At 38.2% G+C, this 24,626-nt stretch overlaps 1 protein-coding gene across 3 annotated transcripts in view; it reads left to right on the forward strand.

Moving 5' to 3' along the window:
* Positions 1 to 24,626, forward strand: part of vgll4b (vestigial-like family member 4b) — a 36,384-nt gene that overhangs the window by 6,997 nt on the left and 4,761 nt on the right. For 2 of the 3 annotated variants that reach the window (XM_027140745.2, XM_027140746.2), the window contains exons 3-4: positions 16,939 to 17,119; positions 24,278 to 24,467. In XM_027140745.2, the coding sequence (XP_026996546.1) occupies positions 16,939 to 17,119; positions 24,278 to 24,467 (371 nt within the window). Of the gene's footprint in view, positions 1 to 9,904; positions 10,277 to 16,938; positions 17,120 to 24,277; positions 24,468 to 24,626 lie in introns of those variants that run through there. The other variant, XM_027140744.2, reaches the window with a different exon arrangement.

Here is a 24,626-nt window from a genome sequence, read left to right on the forward strand (position 1 = left end):
ATGAAATTCAGATTCTTTGTTACGTTAATGAAACTTTGTGAAAACGTTGTGTTGTGATGGCAACACAAAACAAACAAAGAGGTGAATGAGACACCAGGTATATACACTCCAAAAGTGTTATTCAGATATATGTTAGTCATCTTTAAGAGTCTTCATGGAATGAACACATGCTTAATCAATGCATTAATTAAATCATTTCCGTTTCCCTGCTGGTGAAGTTTTTGGATTTGTTTTTTTTTTTTCCCAAATATGACAAGGAGCTCAACAATGGAGCACATGAACAACTGTTCCTTTATTCAGTTATAGTTTCTCATAAAGTACAGAGTTTTCCTAAATTAGAAATGTTTAATTCTCTGTTCTGAATATTGGGTATTTGGGTATTTTGTTGGAAATACGAAGCAAAGCGAATGATGATAATGATAAATTGTACAAGTCTGTTTTATTCCTTTTCACATTTGGGGTTGACTGGATTTTATTTTTATGAAACAGTTTGGGAAAAGCCAACATTTCACTATATGAAGGATTTATAAAAGGTCACTAAATGCAGTTTTTCATCTGCATGAACAAACTTTTCTTAACACTTCAACATTTTTCACATGATATCCCTGGGGTGGAAAACTGTCACTTTTCTGTATTAATTTTTCTGTTACTTAAAACCTTTTAAGCATCTTTAAACCAGAGTCTTCAACTCTAGCTTTGCATATACATGTTGCATATACAAGTCCTATTTAGTTTATTATTATTATTTTTTAAAATCTAAAGCCAAAGCTTAATCGTGTTTTTGTTCTTGTTAGTTAGTACCTCCCAAAATAACTCAAACCTAAGCAAAAAGAAAGGCTGTGCAGGAACTCGTTAACATTTCTCAGCTTCCTGGAGTTGTGATTAGTCGTGAGTCATGATCTGGTCAGTGGAATGTTCTCCTTGACATTTGTAAGGCAGTCTGCAGATATGAGACGCAATGTCGGGATGTCTTTTATCCAATACTTTCTTAGCAACCCACCAGTGTCGCACCATTTAAAGCTTTTCAGTTCAACTGAATTTTATTTATACAATGCTTTTAACAATAACATGGTCACTAAGTGGTATTACAGATCTGCATTTAAATGCAGTAGAAATGCATTTAGGAAAGCCAGAAGGTAACACAGGCATGGGGACAACATGCAAACATCCCAGATTACCAAAATGTAGGAGAAAATCGTATTCCATAAAATCGCACTTAAACTGTCAGACCGTGTGAGAGTCCTGAAAACTAAATGGAAGTCTGTTCCTATTGTGGGGCTTTTAGGTGAAAACTCTGTCCCCACATTCACCTTCTGATCAAAGCAGACATGGTGCATTATTTAAGAAATAACAGAAGTTAGTTCAGGTACTGCAATGTAAGACAATTCAGTGAAATTATCCTGGGATTATTTCTTATCCTAGCAATATTTTGAGATGGAAGAAGGCTATCCTAGTAAAATGTGCTTTAAATAACAGACTGGCATCAATAATAACAGGTCTTCTATTACTGCACATGATGTAACAACTAGAGTTAGTGTATAATCAGAAAACTTCCTCCTAGCTGCGTGTGGTCCCAGTAGAAACATTCCTGTCTTGTCAGAATTAAGTAGGGGGTAGATACTCATGTCCATTGTACATTTGACATAAGAATAGCAGTGGAAGCTAATACCCTGTTTATGAATAATTTTACCCAGAGGTTGCATGAGTATAGAAAAAAGCTTGAACAGAGACCAGTGGAACATTTACCTTCAGTCAAAAAAAGGTCAATAATTTTGTTATCCGGCCAATAAAAACAGATACAGGGGAATGTTGCATGAATGTAAAGCTAGGGAATGTAAGCTAGGATTTGTACTCGAAGACACTGATGAAGTATATGGGTTGATACAGAAATGAAGCTATACAAACCAACATGATTTTCTGTAACAGCAACATGTCAGAAGCACCTCAAGCTGTCAAGATTTTCACAGAATTAGTAAAGAAAACTTGGATGCTATTGCAGTGTTGGAGTTTTGTTTCTCTTCTCCCACAGCAGTTAGACAACTGCATTTTATTTTCAGTTAATGACCAGCACTTATTACTTTTTTTTATCTCTGTGTTTTTTATGTTAAGGGATGTTTGTTATCCTTTATGTCAGCTTCAACTATGACTTCTATGCAGCGCGGACACGGGTGACTCCTTACAAAAATGTTAAACATCAACCTATAGAAAAGTTCACAATATCAGTGACGCATTTAAATATCTGTATTTAATATAAGTAGTCTGAGATTATCTGGAGAATCCACCATATTTATTTCTGTGAATGAGCCATCATGTCAGAAACAAGAACTTTAATATAAACCTATCATTTTAACTGCCATTAAACACTCATCAGACACTTTTATCCAAAGATACTTACGTTTTATCTCATTTTTATACAACTGAGCAATTGAGGGTTAAGGGCTCAGTAGTGGATATTTGACGGACCTGGGATTTGAACTCACGCCCTTCTGATCAGTGGTCCAACGCATTAGCCGCTAAGCTATCACGTCCTTCTAGAATGAAAAACATTCAGCTTGGTTTCATCACATACCCTATTGTCGGACAGTAAAAATACACAGAGTCACTTAAGGTAACAAAATAAAAGATTAATAATTAATTACATCATGTCTTCCCTAACTGCATTCCAGTCTTACTAGCATGTATGGTATGTTCTAGTAGAAGGACGGGTGGAAGAAGTTTTCTAATGAAATGGCCTGAGGATTGTTTCTTCAGTTTGTTGACGGTACACACAATTAGAGGTGTGGAATAGTGAATTCAACACATGTAACTGAATTTACATGAAGATCAGCCCAGAGAACAGAATTTCATATTCAAAATTCTTTACTTATTTGGCTATACGCTTTGATTAGTAATTAAAGGCCATGAGTGTAGTTGTGTGTGTGTAACTGTAAAACTAGCATTTGTGAAAAAACAATGGACTGTGTATGTAGAGAACTCATGCGGTTAAGGTCTGGGTTGTTGATCAGAGGATCAAGGGTTCAAGCCCTGCTGCCACCTTGGGCCCTTGAGCAAGGCCCTTAAACCTCTCTGCTCTGGGGGAGGGGGCTGTATCATGGCTGACCATGTGCTCTGACCCCAAACTTCAAAGTTGAGAAATTTGAAGAAAATTGTTTACTGTAATGTAGATGTGACAAAATAAAGGTTTCTGTTGTAAAGTTTTGTCCTACACCTGTAAATAACACTACATTTAATTTTTCACTATTTTATTAGTTATATTGGATGAACTGTTGGATATAGTCTGTATATTATTCTGTGTTGTTACTAGGAGTTTAAAGTTTAGGCTTCCACCCAATATGATTATAGTTCATAACGCAGTGATTTCGTAATTTGAAAATTGTCATTTTTGTTACACACAGGTTGTTTCTTTTCTTGCTAATTATTTAGCATCAATTATTATATGATTTTCACCGTTAAACTATGATATATGGCATGCTCTTGTTTTTATTTAATTGTCAGTTTGGTAATTTACATTAGTAGACAAAGTTTTCCCATGAAAACAAATAACAGCCTTGATTTTATCCCAGTTTATTTGCACAGTGTCTGTAAAAGCTTTGGCTCCCGAGCAGAGAACAGGGTGGGAATGAGTAATGTGGATTTAAAGGGGTGCATCCCAAATCCTCTCCCTGAGAACGGTTGTGAGTTTCGGCCGGATAATTTGCTCTTTCTGTTTTCTGTTCTTTAGCCACGGGGTAGAGTCGGTTGACCATAATTTAGTAGTTGGACTGGGTGTGTTTGCTTCTTTGGAAGCAAAATGCTCTAGCCTTGGAGCTCCACTCCATCCAATGGGGAAAAAATCCCCACGATTGAAGACAATGGATTAAGCTGGTCATTGAATAGACCCACTGTTCACACCCGATGTGGCCTTTGTGCTGAGTTTGTGAAACTTGAGACAATGGTTCTCTGAAGCCAACGAGGAGCGTTTTCCTTCTAACTGACAGCGAGATACGGAGGACTGTGCAGAGGGGTTACAGCCTCAGGGTGAATAGACCTTTAATCCCCTCCGCCATTGAGAGCCAAGTTAGAGACAGAGCTGTAATCCCAGTGATGTGAGAGTTCATATAAAAGGCATGGCTTCAGTTTGAATAAATCCCTTTTAGTACTTCTTTGGACTACACCAGGGCTGAGATTACACTGAGGCAGTTAAAGGTTAACTGGGTGTAAAGTTTCATACTGAATAAAATAAACAGGAGAGTAATACTGTATACCTACTTCCTGGTTCATGTGAGAACATGCTCAAGGTTCTAAATAAAACCGAGCTTTAGTGTCAGAATAAAGAAAAGTTTACTATGGCTCCTGTCAATTTTCATTGTGATTAAGTTTCCTAGATTGCCCACAACAATTGCAGTTTAACTACTGCTGATAGAAGTCTTGTTTAATTTGCACTTAAAGAGAGCAATGCAGGAACTTTAGCTCCTTAGTCTGTGCATCTCGATCCCCTCCTCATGTCTACTCTACTCAAAACAAACAGACTATTAAACGCCACTGCATCTGTGCTAACAAACTCCCCCTGTGACGTCACAGAAATGACGGAAATGGAGCACCAGAGTCATGTCACAAATATTATAAAGATGACCCTTATGAGTTCACCATGCGAAATCAGTAACATGATACAGTTGACATGTTTTTGGTGGCTACCAACACAAGTTTAATAAGTTTGCTTCGTCTTGCAGCTAAACACATGGGTTGGAGCAGGTGCTAGTACTCTGCAGTGCTCCAAACACTAGCCACGATGCTGTACCAAGATGATCATTTGTAGATCTAGGTTATTAATACATATAAATAACATCAGGTTAGCAGAAGAGATTATGATGCACACTGGTTTACCTTAAAGGTGCCTTGACTGATAGAGGCATGTCAGAGAGACCCAAGTCTGAGGTTTTAATGCTTCAAATGCTCTCGTAAGAGTTGTGTCTTTAGGCGTGAATGTTCAGAGTGAATCTGCAGTGTGATTGAAGCCAGGAAATTTGTTCCATCACTAAACCACCACTGAAAAGGCTTGATGGCAGTCTGAAGCAGTCTGTGTTTAGTGAGCAGGATTGGAGGGGAAGATCTGACGAGTAACTCTGTGAGTGATCTCTACTGCTAGCATTAAGGACGGAAACTCAATGAAGCAGCAGGGAGTCAGTAAAGTAAAGCAAAGTAAATGGCTGTCTTTTTAAAAAAATATATATTACTTTCCACTAAGCAGATCAATGTGCAGATTAACCAGATTTTAACTCATTTATTAGGTCTATAAACATGTGGAAAGTTTTGACATGATCGTACTTGGTTACTATACTTGTGTATAATTTTAATTTCTCTTGCTTTAAGAAATACAAGGAAAAGAAGCTTTATACCAACGTTATTTAGACCTTCATTGGACTTTGTTACAAATATTAGTTGGTCTTTACTGCCATTAACTAGAAGCTCCACATGAACTTGATTAGATATTAAACTTAGACCATTCAGTTGATCAATGTAGAATTAAACAATCCAGAATTATTCCAATTTGTCACCCCCATGCTACAGTGTATTTAGCACTAGTCCTCTGTGTCTTTGAATCTTTAAGACAAATCACCCAATAATTATTGACATATTAATCAGGACCAACCATCTGCAGATACTAAACTACTGCATTATTTTCTGCTGTATCCCAGGACATGGTGGATTCACTGGAAATGAACAAGCAGACATGGCAGCAAAACAAGGTTCTTGCAGAAAGAATTAGTGAACGCCAAATCCCACCCTCGGACCTCAAGCCCTTCATCAACCATCATACAATCGTATGCAAACGTTTAGGAACCCCTGACAATTTCCAAGAGTTTCATTTATAAATATTTAGGAGTTTGGATCAGCAATTTCATTTTGATCTATCAAATAACTGAAGGACACCGTAATATTTCAGTAGGGAAATGAGTTTTATTGGATTAACAGAAAATGCACAATATGCATCAAAACAAAATTAAACAGGTGCATAAATTTGGGCACCCCAACAGAAAAACCACATCAATATTTAGTACAGCCTCCTTTAGCACATAACAGCCTCTAGATGCTTCCTGTAGCCTGTAATGAGTGTCTGGATTCTGGATGAATGTATTTTGGACCATTCCTCCTTACAAAACATCTCCAGTTCAGTTAGGTTTGATGGTTGCCGAGCATGGACAGCCCGCTTCAAATCACCCCACAGATGTTCACTGATATTCAGGTCTGGGGACTGGGATGGCCATTCCAGAACATTGTACTTGTTCCTATGCATAAATGACCGAGTAGATTTTGAGCAGTGTTTTGGGTCGTTGTCTTGTTGAAATATCCAGCCCCGGCGTAACTTCAACTTTGTGACTGATTCCTCAACATTATTCTCAAGAATCTGCTGATATTAAGTGTAATCCACTTTAACCAGATTCCCAGTACCGGCACTGGCCATGCAGCCCCACAGTAGAGGCTGACATTTTTTCGGGATCCCGTGGGATGTGAAACAAAATCACTATTAATCACGGGACAGGAAAAAATGTCAGTGGGAGAGGGCGGTACCGGGAATACACAAATATAACTTTGATATAAATAAAAATATAATCTGTTTGCTTTGGTATGGCTGGTTAAATGAATGACGTGTTTCACACTCCCGTGACAGTTGGTGGCAGTAATGCACAAAGTTAGTATGCTAAGGTATTAAGGTTTTTAGAGGCTGACATTTTTTCGGGATCTATATGTCACGGGAAAAACACGGGAGTGGGAGGGAATGGGAGTCATTCTTCTGGGATTGGGACGGGATTTTCCCCCTTTTTTTTTTTTTTTTTTTTTTTTGGGGATTGGGATGGGACGGGATTTTTTTTTTTGGGAGTGGGACAGGAGAGGTTTGAAAATCCACTCCCGTGTCACCCTCTACCACACAGCATTATGGAACCTTCACCAAATTTTACTGTGGGTATCAAGTGTTTTTCTTGAAATGCTGTGTTCTTTTGCGGCCATGCACAGCGCCCCATGTTATGACCAAATAACTAATCTTTGTTTGATCACTCCACAGCACCTTATTCCAAAATGAAGCTGGCTTGTCCAAATGTGTGTTTGCATACCTCAAGCGACTCAGTTTGTGGCGTGTGCAGGAAAGACTTCTTTCGCATCACTCTCTCGTACAGTTGGGAATTACGTACATACTGATTTGTTGAACGATGCACATTGACACCATCTGCAGCAAGTTGACGTTGTAGGTCATTGGAGGTGGTCTTTGGGCTGTTTTTGACCGTTCTCACCATCCTTCCCCTTTGCCTCTCCAATATTTTATGTGCCCTGCCACTTCTGACCTTAACAAGAACTGTGCCTGTGATCTTCCATTTCCTCACTATGTACCTCACCGTGGACGCTGACAGTTTCTATCTCTGCGATGACTTTTTGTAGCCTTCCCCTAAACCATAATGTTGAACAAACTTTGTTTTCAGGTCATTTGAGAGTTGATTTGAGACCTTCATGTTGCCACTCTTCAGAGGAGAGTAAAAGAGAACAACAACTTGCAATTGGCCACCTTAAATACCTTTTCTCATGATTGGATGCCTGTCTATGAAGTTCAAGACTTAATGAGCTCAGCAAACCAAATGTGTGTTCCAATTAATCAATTAATAAGTAGTTACAGGTATTCAAATCAACAAAATGGATTATACAAGAAAATGCCAAAGGTAGAGGAGCTTTGGTTAGAAAATAATTAATTGACCTTATTTTTTTTTTTTGCTTTTTACAACTTTCTGGTTTTCCAAAATTACAGCTAATTTTATCTAAATAATAACAAAATATTAATCTGAACATTTTTTAAAGGTATCAGTGTAGGCACAAATCCCCTGTTTTTATCATTTTTAGAATCTTGTCTTATTTATGACTACATTTTTACAAGCATGATTAAAACTAAAAGCTTCAGTGCTTCACTGCTTCCTTCTGTGGCTGGAAAAAACCCTTGAAATCTCAGCTGTGAAAATCTGACTCACTACTGCAAGATGATGAAGATGCAGAGGAATCTGGGCTTCTATTTTCCCTAATCTCGTGTCTGCTGTTTAACTGAAAGCATTAACTGAAGCTCCGCATGATGTTATGCATGAATTAATACAGACTCAGGGAAGCAAACAATTATATGCCCCATGCATATCATTGTTTATGCTCTCAGCAAAAGCCAGCAAGTCACTAGCTAAGGTTTTGACCGTGAATTTTGTTGATGTGTCCTTACGTCATGTGTCAAACATATCATATGAGAGTGGCACTTTCACATGGGTTGCAACTTGCAACAAGTTTTATTTTCTATAACACTTTTAACAATGGACTGTATTGTAGCTTTACAGGACTATAAAAATTCAGAATACAAATAATCCCATTTGAAATGTATATATGTGTTATCCCTAATGATTAGTCAGAAACAAAAAATGTAAAAATCCTTTAACAAGCGACCTTGCGAAAAAACATGCTGCCTGCTTGTTTTCTGTTTACATGATTAGTGTCAACTTTTAGAACATAATTAATAATGATGGCATATAATGTGTAATAATTCTAGTGCAGGTGTGATTGCTCACTTCTTTGGTCATTTTCTCTCTCTCCATAATTCAATATCATTATAAGTTCTGTTTATTGTCAGTGTAACCAGTCAGACATGCTCATTAATAATGACTTACCAGCACAATCAGATTCACACAATCACACATTTTATATCTGTGTGGGAAAGCACTGTACATAGGCACACCCCGAGTATAACACTCATTCAAGGCTTAGTCGTCTTGCTGGTTTAACCGTCAACCGTCTGTTTTCAGATTTTCATGCACAGATGATATGAAAACAAATATGCATTTGTCAAATCATCCATTAAGGTTTTGTTGTTTACACTATACTATTGAATGCATTGTTTCTGTATTAACTCTGTATTGTCTTTTGTTATTCCAACGGCAGTTATAGAGGGACTCTTGTTTGATTAGTCGTGTGCACTAATATCAATAAAATATAAATTCATGCAATTATATTTAATTTATGTTTAATAATATAAAACAATGACTTTCTACAAAACTTGAGGACGTCAATGTACATTTTCTGAGATTTTTCTAAGGCTTTAAATATCTTGTTCTGTTCAAGCTGGTCCATTAGAGTGTGTTAGCCACAAGGGGGCACTAGAGTATTGCTATTAATCACACACTGCATGGTTTTTGTTTTTCTTCTATTAAGTATTATTTAGGAAACTTTGGTTTGTATTAATGGCCTTAAAAAGTAGGTTTTTTTGAGGATTTTTAAATATAATCGGCTAATATACCCAATGAGCCATGTCTAAAAGTCCATTTAATTTATATTAAGGTAAAACATTAATATATTTATATTCATTCATAAATTATAATGTATAATAACTATTGAGTGTTTTCTAATGCCATTTAGTACAGTTATGTATTCAGTACATATTATTAGTGCTTATTTGCATTTTATTTTGTATATATTTATAAATTTGTGTGTGTGTGAGTATGTGTGTATGTATGAGAGTATGTATGTATATTTGTATGTGTGAGACTGTGTGTGTGTGTATATGTGTGTGAGTATGTATGTATGTGTGTTTGTATGTATGTGTATGTGAGTGTGTGAGTATATGTGTGTGTGTGTGTGTGTGTGTGTGTGTGTGTGTGTGTGTGTGAGAGTATGTGTGTTCAAATGTACCACAAGAATGTTTAAAAAAGTTTAAACTCGTGTGTCCGTCCTCCTTTCCATTTTCTGTGTATTCTCATATATGTTTCGGATTCAGCCTTCGTTCAGAAAGAAAGAAAGGGAGGAAAACATCGAGGGATGTAGTGCGCATGCGCAGTACTATATCCGAGGCGTTCGGCGATGTCGCGCGCATGCGCAGTGTTCGAGTCAAGCGGTTGAGAGCAGAGCGTGTGCGCGCGCTCGCTCGCTCGCTCGCGTCAGTTAGAGCAGTTGACTTACAGCGGGGCTGTGAGGAGAAACTGACGCGACCTTCTTACTTGTTCGTCTCTAAACAATTCGTTTCAAAGGCTTTAAACTATAAACTTTTCTTTCTTACTCATTCGATAGTAGTGTCAATAGCTCGTGTTAAGGTTTTCGACCCTAGACGGGTTGAAGTTTTAAGAGTTTTTTAAAGGCTGGGCCTTTTTTCAGCTTCGGTTTGGAGACTTTTTTCCGTTGTTTTTTTCCTCGTCGGTTTGATAAATGCTATTTACTAAGATGGACCTGTTGAACTACCAGTACTTGGACAAAATGAACAACAACATTGGCATTTTATGCTACGACGGTAAAATTCTTTACTTCTTGTATTTGTGTGTGGTTGTTGTTTTATTTTATTTTATTTTTTACCTCAAATTCGTCACAATAGAAAGCAGAAACAGGGTTTATAACCAATTCAGTCTTTATACAGCATGTAAAACTAAACAGCTCCTTTTCTTTCTTTTTTTCTTTGCAAACATATATCACACAAGGTCACACACGGATTTCCAAAAGGATAAAAGAGTGTAAATGTGACACAATTGACCTGTTTAACGCGAGCAGATTGTGATGGAGAGACAAAGTCAATAGAAATGATGTTAATATGTTAATATGCAGCAGTTGTCGGACTGTAGCAGCAAAATCACTACACTGTTTACCTCAATGAGTAAAGTATTATGTTTATGTTTTACAGTGTGTTTGTTTACTGCACTGTTTTACATCTCGGGTCTACTTTAAGAGAAAATCTTGCTGAGTTTTCTGGAGTTGTCTTTTTACTGTAAACATCCCTGGTTTTGTTAAACCTGCATTGAAGAACTGTTCATTATAATGATAGTAATAGTTATTTAATATAAGTTATTTTAAAAATGTGAACAGTGATCTGTTTTGTTTTTTTTTTGGAGTTGCTGAGATTTGAATTTAACTCAAGTGCCCAGTCAAATGGATGAATAACTATAAGAAATCATAATAAACCTGATGGTTGGTAAGTTGTGATTTCCGCACCATAACAAAAGTGTTGTAATACTTGGCATATAATGATTCAGTGTATAGCAACGTAAGAGCCTTAGGCTTTACAGTTTTAAGTTTGACTATTTTTTTGTCTGTTAAAACTTTGCATTGCTTTTTTTATTTTTTTCCACTTATTATGTGGCGTTAATTACTGTTACTTTAGCATGTGTTTCTTTTTTACAGTAACGTAGTCACACAGAAAGTAATACAGTCACACACAGTGATCCGGTTCCCAGAGTGAAGTCTGTCTAATGGCACAGATGTTGATCCATTTCCTTGCCACATCCTTCCTGTTTTGAAACAGCAACGTTCACAGATGTCTGTCCACAACTCTGCTCTTACTGAGAACTGAGATGTGTGTGTTTACTTATCTCATAGATGTTATTGTTTCCTTGCCCTGGGCTATAGGTACTTTAGTTATTTGAAACATTTCCCACCGCTCTCGTTGACCTAGGCATGAACATTATTGTGATATTCAACTGGAACAATATTGTCATTGTGGACACACAAAATATTGTGGCTGTACTTGTGGTCCATTCAGGATGAAACTGAAAATGATGAGGCCAATGGCCTTCTGTCATAAAACAGGAAAAAACAACACCCCTGTGTCCTTTCTGAAAAAGGCATTTGCAAAATGTACTATTAAACATAGATCTATGTCTATGTTTGTAACATTTAATGGTGTTTAGTGGGATAAGAGTTTGGGCAACTATTGTGATCTTGGAGTTGTTTGACTTGGGTTTTTGTTTTGAATTCCCAAACTGGATGAAGGTCAGAATGGTGTGTAGCTGTTGAGTTCACATAAAGTGTGTGATGTCAGATTGAGTGTGTCTGGGTGGAGGGTAAGGTGTGAGGCTTTCCCCCCTCTGTACCATGCAGTACCAGGCTCCTGTTGCCAGCAATCACTTGTCAAGAGCAGAAACGTGACCCAGAATCTTCTGCAACTCCCAGACTGTGAACTGAAATTCTGAAATTGAACAGAGCCGTAAAGGGGACACTGGACAGGCCACAAAAAAAAAAAAAATCAGAACACTCCCAAGTGATGTATTAGAAGTTTTTGGTTATGAATATTTTATGGCTCGTGCTTATACATGTACAAATAGTACTGAGAACCAGAATATAATCGCGTAATGCTGTGTTCCTATTTGTTTTAGTGAACAAATTATGGCTTTACTTCCTCTGAGAAAAACATAAAAAAAATGCCCAAAAATATCATCTTGCATGACCACTCCTCCTATGCTGCCTTCTAGGTAGGATAGACCTTATTTAGGTGTAAACAAGTTTTTGCTGTGAGCAACAGCATAGATATATATAGTGTTATAACGATGCTTTATTATACTTGTGCCATAATATTGATGTATCATTATAGTGTCCAGCCTTTCAGTCAGATTGTTCAAGGGCCTTTTTAAGTGCTTGAAGAGAAAGCATGCCTGGCAGCAGTAGTGACTGCACAAATTACCAGAAAGTTTAGCTATCAGTGAGTTTAGCTATCAGCAACTTCAGCTCACTTGTTAAAGGATTTTAACCTTCATCTTCAGCTCTGTGCTCGATTGTAATCATGACTCACATGCAAGTCACATCATTATCTGAGTGTCAGCTATACTGGTAGGTGAATGCTTTTAAAAATATAGACTAGACATTATCAAGTATTGATAATACGGTTTTGGTTTTGACAGAATCACCAGAATGGTTTGCATCATTAAATTTAACAAGTGTATGCAAAGTTAATGCCCAGACCTATGGCACTGTATGATGACATGATCGTTCCTATGTTATAACGTCAATAATATCTCTAATCAAATCAAAACTGAAAGTAGCCCATTTCTTTGCTTTCGTAGAATATCTCAGTAAAATATTATGTATGATACTCATTAAGTACCACCTGGTAAATGCTTCTAAAGAAACTCCTTCCTCTTCCTTGGCTGAGAACTCATTCTTGTATTGAGATATCTGTCCAAAGATGTTGATGGAAAACATGGAGCTAAAGCATTAGGATGAATCATTGATGTGCTTGAGATAGTGGTCCGTTGGTCCAGCTCTATTATCGCTTGCCTGTTATTGCGTGTTCAGCTTTGCTTGTTGTCTAAAGTTGGTGACCACATGACCCAGTGACAGGGGATGTAAATACACAGTCCTTTTTCCTTGCTGCAGCACGACAGACTTTCTAGCTATTTTTGCTGCTCTCCGAAGAATCGCCAGAGAACATGGCTATACATACTGAAGCTGCCAGTGCACCCAGAGCACTGCATCATCCCTTAAAATAGGCTTACATGCATGCTGGGAATTTGTGCACTGAAAACTGGAAGTGCATCTTTATATGTCAAGTTCATCCCATGAACTAGCATGGCTTAATCCTTTTCCCACCGGTAGAATTTTGGATTTTTTGCACTTGACATTCAGTACCCTTATCCTGTGAAAGAAAGACAAAATTTCTTGCATTGTTCTGGGTGTTGTATATCTCATTGCTCTATTTCAATGTGGTATTGGAAATTTCTTGGCTCTGGAGCCTGAACAAGCAAATTTTGTAACTTAGATAAGATGACTCAAGCCTTCAGTAATGCAGGAGCACATTGTTTGTGTTTAGTCCCTTAATAGTATTAAAAAGTTTAGACCAGGCACACCTGTCAATATCCTGACAACCTTTTTTTTAATAGAATGACCTTAGAGTTGCGCTTATCTTTCTGTCATAGCCTAAAGTGTGGCTAGCTAACCACACTATTTCTACATTAGATATTGTCTTTAGAATATTTTCTACACTACAAGAATGAATAATGTCAATGATGCAAGGTACAATTGTGCACAATGTGCCGGTATAAAGTACGACGCCAAGGACATAGGCATGTGTACAGTGGTAATACACACACATTTGCTATGTAGAGAAGCATAATAGCAGTCATAGATGTGGGATTACATGTTCATGAGAGACATTATTGGGATATGAAGCCTGTGTTTATTTTGAGAGTTCAGCACAGTGAGTTCTTGTAATTGACATGTAATTGACGGCCTTTTGCTACCACAACCGTCACCAAGAGAAACATCACGGAAATAACTAAAATGATCGTTCATGTAAGGTTAGGTTATTTAAGACTATTTAAAGTAAGTGTGTATGTGTGTGTTCTCAAACCCTAAATAAAGAGGAACAACTTGCACATCACCTTAGAAAAGCCTTGTAAAAGTAAACCAGTTGCCTTAACAAATTTAATACATTATTGCTGGATTTTATTAGCTAATCGGTGCTTATGTCAAACAAATGAGACACCCAATCTAATGCATGGTTATAGTATTCTTATAGTATACTTGCACTGGTTCTGCCATGATTTGTTGTTGACTTTTATTTTTCAATGCCTAAAACCAGACTCTGTTTGGGATCAACATCTACATGAACTGAAAGGAGGATGGAGATGTAATAAATTGACACACAAACCTGCAATCAAATATAGTTGATGTATTTGTCTCGAGGTCAAAAACGGCAACCTTAAACTTAAAATTCCTCTTCTCAACACCAACATCTCAACCCATATTTCTTGCCTTGAAATGCCTTGTGATATGTATATACATGTTTTAGATTAATGAACATGCACAGACATATCTGGAGCATTGACTATACAGTTTGTGTTTTGAGGGAGAGTTTCATCGCAGTTAACTAGATAGTTTGATGTTAACATAAGATGCAAAAAGTAAATAAGTGGTGTTTAGCAATGCTGTAATGTAAAGTTAATGTTATTGTAGCTTTAGGTAAGGTCATTGTAGCTTTAATTTTAATTAGTAACAGGATAAATAATGTTTCATGCCAGTATTGATTATGGTGGTATTGACTTTTAAATGTTACTTATATTGTTTCTTATAGTGTATTAATGCAGAAGTTTAGATTCCCATTTTCATACGTTCATTTTTTTGCTTAGATAAGAAAAAGCACCAAATAATTTACAGAGCACAATAAAAGGTTACCGTGTCAAAGTTACATGCCCAGTTCTTTTTTTTTTTTTTTTTTCTTATATAATTTAATAGCTGCAACTCTGCGAGGCTGCCAGATCCTTCACAAAAATACAGTATAATAGGGCTGCTTGCCAGCAAGCAGTTCACCAAAGCCTAACTGGCGCAGACTGAAATGCTGACTGTCATCTTTTTCTGCTGAACAAAGGCGATAAAGCTAACAGGTGAAACGCACGACCCACCCCTGCCAGTACTCGCATTTTTCCACTCACTCCAGGCATTCATTTCAGCCATAAAGAGCTTTAATTGTTGTCTGCCTTATGAATGGGTAGCACTGGCTGTGAGGACAGATCAGATTTCAGGCAAAGGGGAAATATCATTATCCAAAAACATTTACAGTATGATCAAGGAGTTAGAATCCCTCGCATCCTCCCCCTCTTCAAACCCACCCAATTATAACTTAAGGTGTCTCTGCTCCCTCTCACAGTGACTGCCAGGAGAGGGATTAACTTCTTTTCTGCTTTCTAAAGATGTGTGTGTAGGTGTGTGGCTTGGTGGGGGTTGGTTGGCTCACTTGTGTAACAAAATCCCATCCTAGCTTGACGTTTGAAGTCCTTAGAAGCGCGCCTTTGATCATTTGTGCTCCTAATGAGCGCCTTTCAGCAGATCAGAGGTTGAACGCATCTCTTCTGACACCGATAGGGATCTTCTATGACTCCCAGTGTAGATTAAAGTACACTGTTTGACAGAGATAAATAAAGTTAATTAAGTTGTTGTGTTGTCTAATTAAAGAGATAAAGACAAATATATAGACCTCCATTTTACACCACACCGCTCCATGCTGCGTGCCTGCTTTTCCAAATTGAAGATTGATAATCTTTTTTTTTTCATTTAGGAGATCCCACAATCTAAACCTGACCTTTTCGAAGGCATCGTAAGGTGCCTGAAAATGTCATCCTTTCTGTTCCATCACCCATGAGTCAAATTGTAAACTGTAATTCGGTCTTAATGGATCATTCTCCAATATCACAATAGCCTTTGACACCGCCCTGCTGCCCACCTCCTATTGAAAAGCTTCTCTGGAGGCGAATGCAAATAAGCTATCATGTGTCAAGGGTCTTTCTAAGCCTCATATGAGCTCGCTATCTTTTCTCTATTACCCACTCCCGACTTCTGCCAAAAAAACAATGATGTCATTCCGGTTGCCATGGAGCAGGGACAGACGAGCCGAAACATGCCAGTCAGGAAAATAGGACACTTGTTGTGGGAGAGGCCTTATAGTGTCGCATGATGCAGATTTACACATTTTTTCACTCAGCTATTTATGGCAGAAAAGTCTGGAGAATGTTTTCTGATCATGCACCATTTGAATGATGTATATCAGGGTTCAGCAAAGAGGTGGAAAAATGAGGAGAAAAGCAGCCTGCTATCTAAGACCAAGGGTTTCTCAGAATAGGCCTGTTGACCTTGGATTTTGCTCAGTAAATCTCATAAAAAGTTGATTCTGAGTCGAGCTAACCTCATCCCAAGTGGAAAGTCCCAGTTGCACCACACTGCCAGTTGTAATTTTCCTGCTCTCCTCCCACACACTGTGCTGTAAATATGTAGCCCTGGTTCTCAGCGGCTCTCTTCTGAAATAGCTAAGAAACGCCATTAATTCCGATCTGTTGCTATTCAGATCTGAAATTGCAGATGCTTTAAGAGTAGTTTTCATTAAGGGTAATGCCATGCTGTTCTTCACCCTGGTGGTCCAGTTCAGATCAAAAGAACAAAGCCAGACTTTGATGTGCTACTCAGGGAGCTTTTATTTTTTCCTTGCTCAGATCGTCTAGGCCAACATTAGTCTTATATTGTACAGTGAGTCTCTGTGCTTGGATACAAAAGATCAGATTGTTTCACTGTAGTGAAATGGCAAACATTTTTTCGACAAACATTTGACTACTCATTTTGATGACACTATATTTATATAGCATTTACCCAAAACCCTTGATTGTGCAGTATTAATAGCAGGTCCGTTGTGTGTTTCCACAGGCGAGGCAGCGCTGCGCGGCGAGTCCAGGATGCAGCCCATGTCTTCCACAGTCAACCACAGGACTGCTCCTCCTCCCATCAGCCCCAGCAAGAGGAAACACAGCCTTGAACTGAACGATGGCAGCATGGAACCCAACAACGATCATGTGGCCAAGATGAGTCGCCTGTTTGCTACACACCTGTATGTAAAACCTGTTTATCTGATGATTTTCTCAGTGCATTTAACACACTAAATGCCATTCCCACATTGTGCTCTGAGTTTTCAAAGCTGTAATACACACTCCCTGTATAAACTTCAGTAATATAGTTTACATTGTCAGTCCCTTCTGCACAATGTATAAAGACCTGGACAAGTTATATCAGCCACAACAGCCAGAAGCTTTCAGTGATGGGAAAGCATTGACAACATTGCACTTTTATGCCTTTATACTATAATTACCTATCCTAATGTATGTTTAGGGTAGGTACATGAAGTGCAGTCTTATTTCAGCTTTTTAAAATATCAAAATACGGGTCACGTATGCAGAGTGAACTTTCAATCACGTCATAAAGCTATGTTTATTATTTAAGACAATTTGTCACACAGCATGAAAGATTATTGGGAAAAGCCTGAGCAAATCTGCATTTTGAAGCCTATGTCAAAATTCTGTCATATTTAGTTTACTGAAAGAATATACAAAATTTACCTCCAAAACAAAGGCTTTATAAGGCTGATTAACATGTTGCGTTACATACATATACACAACATGTCTGCCATCCTGCAGTCATTTGGCATGTCACTTGTGTGCGTCCTTAAACGTCAACGCAATGCGTCTGTATGGTGCAATACCAACAGTATAGTAGAAGCGATAGAGCTCTGTGTGATATTGTCTCTACAAGTACCGTCATGTCTAAAATGTTGCGTATTAACACCAGTGGTTTTCCTTATACATATAGCCTTTGAAAAAAAAATATACAAAAACAAATTGCAATACCTTGAGTAAGGTTTTGAATTTCTGGATTTTCTCGATTAGTAACTATTTTTGACTCATAAAATAAAAAAGTTTGACTTGGAATCCAGATGGATAGTGGACATTCCATTTAATCCTCCAGATATGATATGCAAGCAAGTATGTAAACAATGCTGTTTGTGTAGCAGCTGCGTAGACACATGTAAGCATAGTAAAAGTGAGGTATGTTAGTATTTTTCCAAGACTTTAGAAGCTTTACTTCCAAATGCTTTACATTAGAAGCAATGATAAAGTGTAGTCAAAGTTGTATTAGAACCATGCAGGTAACATCCTTGCCAAAAAATGCAAGGGAAAAAAAATCAGCTTGGAGAAGGATTGAAAGATGGCATCATTGCTGATGCTTTTAAATTCCTCCCATTCCAGACGCGCAAATGCAACACGTGGCCCATTTGTGGTGTGTCTCTGTTCTGTTGTGGTGGAGCACACATGCATTCCTCAAATTTCTGCTCAGCTTTGGAACAGCAACATCCAGTCATGAGACATAAGACATTACGGTTTAGTGTCAAATAACACACTGCAGTGCAGGGCCGACCAGTGTGCCACAAATTAGGGCACAAGTGTGAGAAGGGGAGAACAACGGAAGCACTCAGCAGCCACAGTTGGTGCATTCTCAGAATGACAAAGTATGTCGGTCTGTGCTTTCTAAATGAGGCATTTCTAAATCGGTCAGCCCTGATTTAACTTTTACTTTTATTCGTTTTATGTATAGTGTTGTAAAATTCAGAGTCTGAGTAAATTTAGATATGGAGCATCAAAGTTTTCAAATTCGCCTACATGTACGGCTTACATTTTTATAATATTCTTACAATTCTGTCACAACTGGAAACCATATTCTCTTTTGTAATGTCCTAATCTTTTTCTCAATTGGGCTCAATAAATTACAAAAGTGACAACTCCCACAGAGACACAATATCTGTGTGTATATAGGGATATAAACTCTATATACTCTAAAGCCTCTTTAAATCAGTCCTATGGTTCTGAACAGGGTTTTAAAGATAAAAACTGTAACCTATTTTACCCTCAAATTTCATTTTAAAGCATATAACAATATAGCAATTTACAATATTATATAGTTTCTATATTTTGATGCTGGAGATCAAGGTCTCCCACTTTAGAATATGTTTGTGTATGCTGTTGTTTTTCCTCAGGCGCAGCACGGATACCAACACAATGATACCCTTATGGTTCATGAATTTCTGGTTGCTGAAACCAAAATAATATAATGGCTTTCATCCAGCAAGGATCTTCACAAAAAAGTCTCTTTATGTGTAACTTTCTTTATTTGACTACATCATATTATGCAAACACACTAATATAAAGATCAGGCTAAAAACAAAAATAAAAAACAAATACTCATCATAAAACTGTCTCTGTTGACTTGCACCTGAAGTGGGTTTGAAATATGGCAGGGTATTTTTTTTTTAAAGCCCAGACTTGTAGAGCATGTGCAAAATTGCAAATCTCAGCAGAACCATAGTGGCTTATGAATAAATATGATTTGTCGCAGTTTCAAAAGTTTTGAAAGGCACATTGTTCCACGTTCAGAACACTGCTTCTGTTTCTTGTGGTGTCCTTTGGTCAGCGAGTTGAAAAAAAAAGTATTCTCTCAACACGTTTCAGCATATGTTCATTGCTAATTTAGTTGCTGTGATCTCGTAGGATACAACACAAATGCAAGTTTATTTCTTTGTGCTGTTTAAACTTCGAGAAGTTTCACAGTATTCTCCAGCACGCACTTTCACAGTCTCCTTATTTATGAGTAGTATGTCTCTGATACCTGACACCGTGGGCTTGAGGCAACAAGGAAGGCAGCTCAGGTTTCTGTTATTGTGTGCTAGGAGGAGGGACAAAGCCTGCAGCAAAGCAGAGTTATAGGTGTGGGGGTTGTGGGGAAACAACTCTCTCTTTTCCTTACTACCTACTTTTGTTCGCATGATGCACACTACACATGACCTTGTTTCAGTTTGCACTTATTAGACCAACATGATTTGATGTCTTCTGTACAGGCTGATATGGAATTGGCTTCTTATATGATGATGATGATGATTTTATTTAAATAATAGTAATAATTCATTAACAGGCCACATTATTCAACCACACTAATTAATTGTCATTTAGAACTCTGTTAGAGGGATATACGCAGCAGATCCCTTGTCAGAATTAGTGAAATTAAAGTCAGGAGGGGGGCCAATTTCTCATTTTCACTGCTGAGCTGAAAACAAAGGCGCCCTTATCCTGTGGGCCCACAGTGTACTGGAAGCCTGCTCTGGCCTGTCCCTCTGCTGCAGGGAAAAGTCCCTCAATGTTAGCGCAGTCCACTTAAAACACAGCCTCCAGCCCACAGACACACACACACACACACACACACACACACACACACACACACTCTCTCTCTCTCTCTCTCTCTCTCTCTCTCTCTCTCTCTCTCTCTCTCTCTCTCTCTCTCTCTCTCTCTCTCTCTCTGTGTGTTTGTGTGTGTGTGTGTGTGTGTCGGTGTGTGTTGCATATGGTACAGGATTAGTTGCATAACAAGCGTCTTACCTTTAATTGAATTAAATCTGCTGAACCTGAAATGTAGTTCATAGTTATAATGGTGATCTAATGTTTTGAATGTTTTTAACGGAATACAAATGAAAAGAAGGCATTAAAATTAGATTTGAACTTAACTCATATTAAAAGTTCTGTGTAGCAGTGAAGCATGCTGTCGTAAAGGTTTTTACGCCAAGCCAGGACTGAGCCGTGGAAGCCCTCAGCTGCCTGCTGGGAAATTTCAGAGCGAGTATTTCTCATGGCGCTTGAGCCAGCCAAATGGGGAGTGGAGAATAGCCAACACCATAGCGGTTTGGGTTGATGAAATCATTGTTAGCTGCCGATTTCAGCATGGTGTATGCGCACTAAGGGAATGACAACATAAATCACTTTTGATTATAACGGTAAAGCAACATATTCTACAGCAGAAACCTGCAGCCATGCAGAATGTTGGCCAAGTATCTGACATTGTATAGTAAAATGAAACGCAGAACAAATCAGTGTTAGTCACATGTAACTTGCCTCTGATGGAAAATTCTCCATTACAATTTGGGGAAAAAAAACTAAGTGCTGTTAGTATTGGTTACAGGCTTTTTGCTGAATGTGTAGATCTTTTTAAAACTGTCACGTGTTCTTTATTATCATTTTGGCACATATTTTAAAGCAGTAGTGAATTCTTTGGCCCCAATTATTATATCACCCACACTATTATAGATTTAGTGCTTTGTTTCCTTATAGTGTTGTATAGGCCATTGTTACTGTTAGCCTATACAATTCAAGGTTGTCACATTGACTACAGAATGGCTGATGGGAAACAGTGTGCATGTGATGCCTACATCAGTTGGAGTTTGGTTTCCAAAACTCTGCTTTGTGCAAGGCAGTGTTTGTATCCTGTGGTTTTGCCTTCCTTGCCTTGATTCGTCCCAGATGTTTCCTGTATCTCTAGGGTCGACATTTTATTGACATGAAAAGAAGAATGAAAGATACAGCACACCCAAGATTGTAGGGAAGCTTTTTTCACTGCGTTGCTTAAATACTATTGTATGACTCGGCCCCCAGTTTTACTGCTTATCTTCTGTTGTGGAGTCACACAGCACCTCTATAAAAACTAAAGTAGGCTGCCTACCTCACTGAGCTCACAGATTTTCTCAGATCAGCAGTCATCTATATCATAAAAGCATCTGAATTCATGAGAGTTATGTCTCTCAGGGGGCTGATTGACCGCTCGAGTTCTTACTTATGGATTTCTACTTACGGTTTAAAGTGACAATAAAGCAAGCGTTAAAGGGAAGATTGGAGATTTTAAATACTGTAGCTGAGATATTACTTGATCATTTTATACAGTGCGGTTTACTCCAATTCTAAAATTAATGGATGCTTTTGAATAACCAGTTTAAGACACCACAGCTTATTCCCACTAATTGTATACTACATATAACCCAAGACCTTGTAAAGACAAAAAAGAAGAAAGAAATGGAACGGTGCCATTCTGTGCCTATGCTTAGAGCAGAGCACTTTTTTCTTTCTTTTTTCTTTTTTCAAGAACCTTATTCCTACAGTCTCTGGGTTTTGCACTATTTGACACTCCATGCAATCACCTAATGACTAATTATATAGTTGCTACAGACCCTAAACATTTCTCGTGATGCCCTTTGTCTTGGTTATTTATTTCTTTTGCGCTCAATTGCTTGCCAAGTTCCAGGGCCCCAAGGCTTTCTTGTGGGAGGACGCTTGGCTGTGTTCATGCTTTTTGGCAGAGATTAAAGTTGGGCAAGCACCACCTCTTCTCTGTGCCTTACTTAATCAAAACAGATGAAAGGGTCATGTGAAGTAAATATGACTCTTTTCTTTTTCCTTTCTGTGTAATAGCACTACACTTGGATTGAGTCATTTGGCAGATGTACTTATCTAGAGCAATATACAAAAACATGCAAACAGTAGAAGGCAATTTAATAAATTACACATTGCGTGTGAATGGATTCATCATGTACACAAGTCATATCTTGGCCCGATCACAACTGTAACTATTATTTCTAATTGTGATGCAGATGGCGATAATAATAATAACCTAATCTCATTTAGTAAATCAAAGTTTTAAAAGTTCTCCCATAGTTTGGTTAACAATTGCAACAAAGCCTTTTACTCAAAACTGAGGATTTTAGCCATGAATCAATTTAGACCTTGTTCCAATTCAGTGTTCCATTGTTTAATTGCTGAGGGACAGGGACACTAACGCAGTAAGATTTAGCTTTAGTTTTGTAAAAGCATTTCTAATCCTTTCCACACTGTTATTTTCTGTCTGTGATCACAGTTTAGTCTTCAGAAAGAAAGGCCACTGAATGTACTGTTGTGGGCAATCTGCTCCCTGGGGATTCTCATGAAAGGAACATAAGCGAGTTGGAAAGGCCTTGTGTGTTTATGTTTTTAGAGGGTCATGAAACCATTGTTAGTAAGGCTCTCAATGTCGTTTTTTTATTTTATATTTTGTATATTCTTAAGCAGTTATTGAATCTTCTATTGCTCTTTTTATCAAAGTTGTGCATCAAACACAAGTGCAAGATGTTACCAGTTTTTTTCAGTATTTTTGCCTGCATATAATAGTCTCAACAAACTTTTCTCTAGTTTATCTTACTCTGTTGTATTTCTAAGCCCAGGCTTGGTTTTCTCTGGCTCCTCAGGAAAGTCTGAACTGTCGTGAACTGTATAATTAGCTTTTGGAACCCTCTGTTTAGAAAAAAATAGTCTCTGTTTAGAAGAACATTCAGAATAGCTAAAGTGAAATTGGGGCAGAGAGCATGTGTTTCTTGCAAGCACATCTCTTGTGGGTGGGGGTGGGGGTGGGGGTGGGGGTGGGGGCGCGTTTCCGGCCGACACAACAGTGGACTCGCAGGTGCTTTCTTTGCCAGCTTAGTTGCCAAGGAACAGACTATTTCAAGGATCGCAGTCCACATGGTTAAAAAAAAGATATATGCAGTGACCCTAAGCCCCTTAAAGAAGTTCTTGCTGAATGTAAATGGACCAATAACAGCTTTCTTTAAATATTGTATATAAAGAGATACCTAAGGAGTTACTGCAGCATAAATATAAATATTAAAATTAAACAATCTATCATCAATCACATTTTACACAAATCCTCTCTCAGATATTGGACATGGTTGATGACCCATGTTCCTTTTAACTTCTGAATTAAATGCAGCATATCCTGCCTCCACTGCCACCTAATTAAAGCCAAAGTGTCCTCCCCCTGTTTCCGGCCTGTTGTCTAGGCCTGCTCTGTGCTCACTGAAGGGTATTAAGTTCTCTTCCTCCGAAGTGTACACAAGTCACTCGGTCCCTTCTCTGGGCCTCAGCTTGGTTGGCAGCACGAACGATCCCTTCTGGAAGGACTGAAACCTAAAACACCACGCGTGTCAGTTCTTTCAGGAAAAGAAGACAAGAACAGGACTGGACATGGAAGTTTGTTTTGAGAACAAGCCATTCTGGTCAGAAATTAGGGAAATATCTGAATATAGATGTAGCTTTGTTTAAAATCTAAGGCATTAGCAACGTTGGCCCTTTAGCCAGAGCTGATAAGGGCTGGTTTTTAATTCCATAACTGAACTGAACTGAGCTTGGCAGTCATGGAAAGGTAGATATATTTAGGTGAATGTATGCAAGATATTTCAGTAGGTCGCGTACAAACTTAGTGAACTCACCCAGCCTGCCAGCTGAAAGCACTATTTCCAGTATTAATAATGTACCAGTGCTAAAGTGTCAGTATTAATAGCCGTGCCCATTTAGAACTGTATTTCTCATTTCAGAGGAAAACCCACAAATGGTGATTACCGCAGGGAGCCTCGCGAACGGAGCCGCAGCCCCATCGAGCGCCTGCACGCTGCCCACCTTTACACACACATGCCCAACCTCGCCATGGAGCAGCCGCTTGCGCTAACCAAAAACAGCACTAAGATCCCCAACTCACCGAGCGCCAGCCCCATCGAGCGCCAGCAGGTAAATCACACAATCATCAGTTTGTCATTTTTTGCTAATTCTTTGTACATGAAGGCAAGTAAATGATGATGAAAATTACCAATCTAAAACTGGTTGTTAACTTCTCTAATATTGGCAAATGCCACTGGAAAACTTACCTCTTATCTGCAGAGAGTGGAG

This window comes from Tachysurus fulvidraco, chromosome 2, assembly GCF_022655615.1.
Source record: "Tachysurus fulvidraco isolate hzauxx_2018 chromosome 2, HZAU_PFXX_2.0, whole genome shotgun sequence".
In the NCBI taxonomy this organism is placed as follows: domain Eukaryota; kingdom Metazoa; phylum Chordata; class Actinopteri; order Siluriformes; family Bagridae; genus Tachysurus; species Tachysurus fulvidraco.